This window comes from Acyrthosiphon pisum, chromosome X (assembly GCF_005508785.2).
Source record: "Acyrthosiphon pisum isolate AL4f chromosome X, pea_aphid_22Mar2018_4r6ur, whole genome shotgun sequence".
Taxonomy (NCBI): Eukaryota; Metazoa; Arthropoda; class Insecta; order Hemiptera; family Aphididae; genus Acyrthosiphon; species Acyrthosiphon pisum.
The window spans coordinates 19122115-19125406 of record NC_042493.1 but is presented as its reverse complement, the minus strand read 5'-3'; the positions used below and the strand labels follow the sequence as shown (position 1 = coordinate 19125406).

Genomic DNA, 3292 nt, shown 5'->3' with positions numbered 1-3292 from the left:
CACACCCCCCATGTAGTATTTTCAACACAAATCAAACAATCATTAAAATTAAACAAAGGTTACACTACAACAATAAATAAATATTATTAAATTACAAACAAATCTTTTATTTTATTTTAACATATTTTATACATTATTTACATTTTTAAATTTTTAATATATTCCATAGCTCTACATATGAATGGTTCACTTCAATATTTTGTCGTTTAGGGCAGTTAACTTCATCAGCACATCGTTTGCCTTTCTGTATCCATGATACAACATAAGGCTCAGGTACAAACATGTGCACTGGTGGCCCTACACAATTAATCAACATGAGAGAAGAAATACTTGTCGGGTTCAAAGCATTTCTTTTAGTAGTAACTATATTGTTCATTGAACTGAAAGCTCTTTCGCATTCACTGGATGATATTGCTACAGTTTTAATTGCAGTTAATAATGGTCTTAAATCTAAAACTGTTGAACTATCCTTGAGATCTTTAAACTCCCGAAATCCTGTTGCGGACCGGTGGGGTGCCGCGTGGACGGTGAGGTGAAGGTGTTGAGGAAAACAAAGAGTAAACTTAACACAGCACCAGAAGTCGGTTTTAGGTCCACTGGGGGACGTTTATTATTACAATGAATAAATTATTGAAACAATATACAAACTATTTGGTGATGAAATACACGGTTTTGTGCGTGGTATATATGACAAAAAATATATGCGTATACGTGTATATCGTTTTTAGGTGTATATCGGACGGTGTCGGGAAGACGAGAGAGCGCGCCTTGACAATCCGGTTCGCTGGACGGCCGGCCGACGGTTCCAGGCGCGCGTGTCGCGCGCCGGCGTCGTCCGTCGTCGATTGGCGGTTTGATTGAGAAGCCGCGGCGCGGCTTCCGCGCAAAGGCTGTTTGAATTCAAACAGATTTTGCGCGGGACCGCGTCAATCCATTTATCGCAGATCTTTCATCAACTTGAAACACATTGGCTAATTTTCTTACTGCATAGTCGCCATACTGTATATCAAATTGATCTGGCCAATTTTTTGGGTCCAATACATCTAAGTCATTAAGTAATTGAGTGTATATATTTTTAAACTCATTACCTTGCATAGATACGTTTGATGATTGTGTTGTGAACAATCTACTTCGTAAGTTATTAGATAGACTTCTAAAAAACTGCAATGGATTTATCTTTGGTATAGCATTGTTAGTAATGAGTGGAATGTCTTTAAATAATTGTTTTTCACATGAATCAATAGCTTCTTTTGTTTTAGGACCATAAATTTCAGCCATTGAGTCGAAAACCATTATTATACGTTGAATACAACAATTTGCTTGAGTCAATGTATGACTTCTATTTTGGAGTGATGTAGACAAGTCAGCTAATTCACATAAGGCGTCATACATTATACCTATAACATAACAGAAAAAAATCTAATTAAATTACATGTTTAGATTATAATTAATTCAATTTAAATCCAAAATAAAAAATTTACTTACCAAGATTGGTGACAAATTCTATTGACGCCAAAAGTCTTTTAAGTCCCAAGTATTTTGACTTTTCTTTTGAAGTTCTTAAACCATCATTGGCAGCAGTTGTGAAGTGTTGGTATAGTGCTGGAAAGTTGTTTCATACAGCTTTTATTGTCCTTTCACTTGATGCAACCCATCGTATTGTAAAAATTTTCCCGATACGTTGTAAGTTATGTTCCAAAGATACAGCACACATATGAAGCTCATTCATGTTTTTTGGCGATTGGTGATACAGAGCATACAATTTTTCAATGAACAGTTGAAAATTATTAATACCACTAACTTCTTTTAAGGTATCACATACAGCGAGTTCTAACCTATGATTACAACAATGCCAAATAACTATATTCGGGTACATTTTTTTTAATTGAGCTCCAACACCAGCAATTCGACCCAATATTGATGACGCGCCATCACTCACAAATGCAATGAGATTTAACTTTAGAAAATTATTGTTGAGTCCGTGAGATGAAAGATTTGTTAGTATAGCGTTTTTGATTGAATCGGCAGATGTGTTTGTTAGTTCAATGATATCAAAAAAAAAAGTTATGACTTCATTATTTGGTCCAACTACAGTTCTTAGGCAAATAACCAACATTGTTTTTTGACTTAATGTTGTGGATTCATCAACAATAATGCAAAATTTTCTTTGATTTTCAATGATATCATTGCAAATCTTAATCCTAATTTCTACTGAAATATGTTCAATTATACTGTTACAAGATTTATCAGTATGAAGAATTCTACCCATATTTAGACTGTTAACGGTTTGTAAATCCACAAGTTTAGGCAAATCTGTGTATGGTCGTTGATTTTTTGCTATAAAGTAAGCAGTTATGAAAACTTTTCTAGTAGTTTCATGTTCTAAACTTGAAAGTTTGGAAAATTGTCCAGGTAAAACTTCACATGAACCCTTATCAATAATTTGTTGGACTTTTAAATGAGCTTGTGAGTTTTTATGCTTACATATTTTTTTTCTTAAATTGGCTTTCATTTTACTATCATCAGTTCCTACAGCGCCCACCTCACCATTTATCCATTCTTTAGAAGAATGTGCCCCATGACATGTTGTTAAATTAAAATTTACTTTTTTACAAATAAGACAACCTAATTTAGTCTCTTTAAAATAAAGCCAAGTGTACTCATCTGTGAAATATTTTAATTGTTTGTCATCCCAACATTCTGGTTTTTCTCTAAAAGAAGTCAACATTAAATCTGGTTCCAATTCCTGTAAATAACAACAAATATAATGCAATTATACAACTAGAAAAAAAAGGTCCAAATAATGTTAATTTAAACATTTAAATCATAATAAGTACCTACTTATATTTATTTAATAATGTGTAATTATTTTTATTTACTTGTTTAAAATTTTTAAACAGAATCAGAGACATAGCTAGGTGCTGGCAACAAGGCATTTGCCAGGGGTGCAATTATACCTAAGGTGCAATTTCAATGAGTGACCATTTCACTCAGTTATGCTGCTTATTTACAAAATTAGTAAATTGGTCATACATTTTTTTGAAATACCTAACTAATAATAATTGTAATATGTACAAAGTCTAACTTTACAAACCTGATGATCCTCTTCAGAAATAGCTATATTATTTGATTCATTTTCTTTTGATACTTTTCTTTTAACTGAATCAACTTCAACCTAAAATGAAAAAAAAGAAATATTAAATTGAAAACTCTTAATATTATACATTTATAAAAAAAATGCAAAAACCTTATAGTTGTCACATGATGCTCATTCTATTATTTTAATTACAAA

General features: G+C 32.3%; 1 protein-coding gene across 1 annotated transcript in view; it reads right to left on the bottom strand.

The window, feature by feature from the left end:
- Window positions 1-145: 145 nt before the first annotated feature.
- Window positions 146-3292, bottom strand: part of LOC103307947 (E3 SUMO-protein ligase KIAA1586-like) — a 10758-nt gene continuing 7611 nt past the window's right edge. Inside the window, exons 2-6 of the mRNA XM_029492867.1 lie at window positions 3095-3175; window positions 1681-2746; window positions 1486-1602; window positions 923-1397; window positions 146-596 (exon numbers count right to left, since the gene is read on the bottom strand). Of these exons, the coding sequence (XP_029348727.1) occupies window positions 146-596; window positions 923-1397; window positions 1486-1602; window positions 1681-2746; window positions 3095-3175 (2190 nt within the window). The remainder of the gene's footprint in view (window positions 597-922; window positions 1398-1485; window positions 1603-1680; window positions 2747-3094; window positions 3176-3292) is intronic.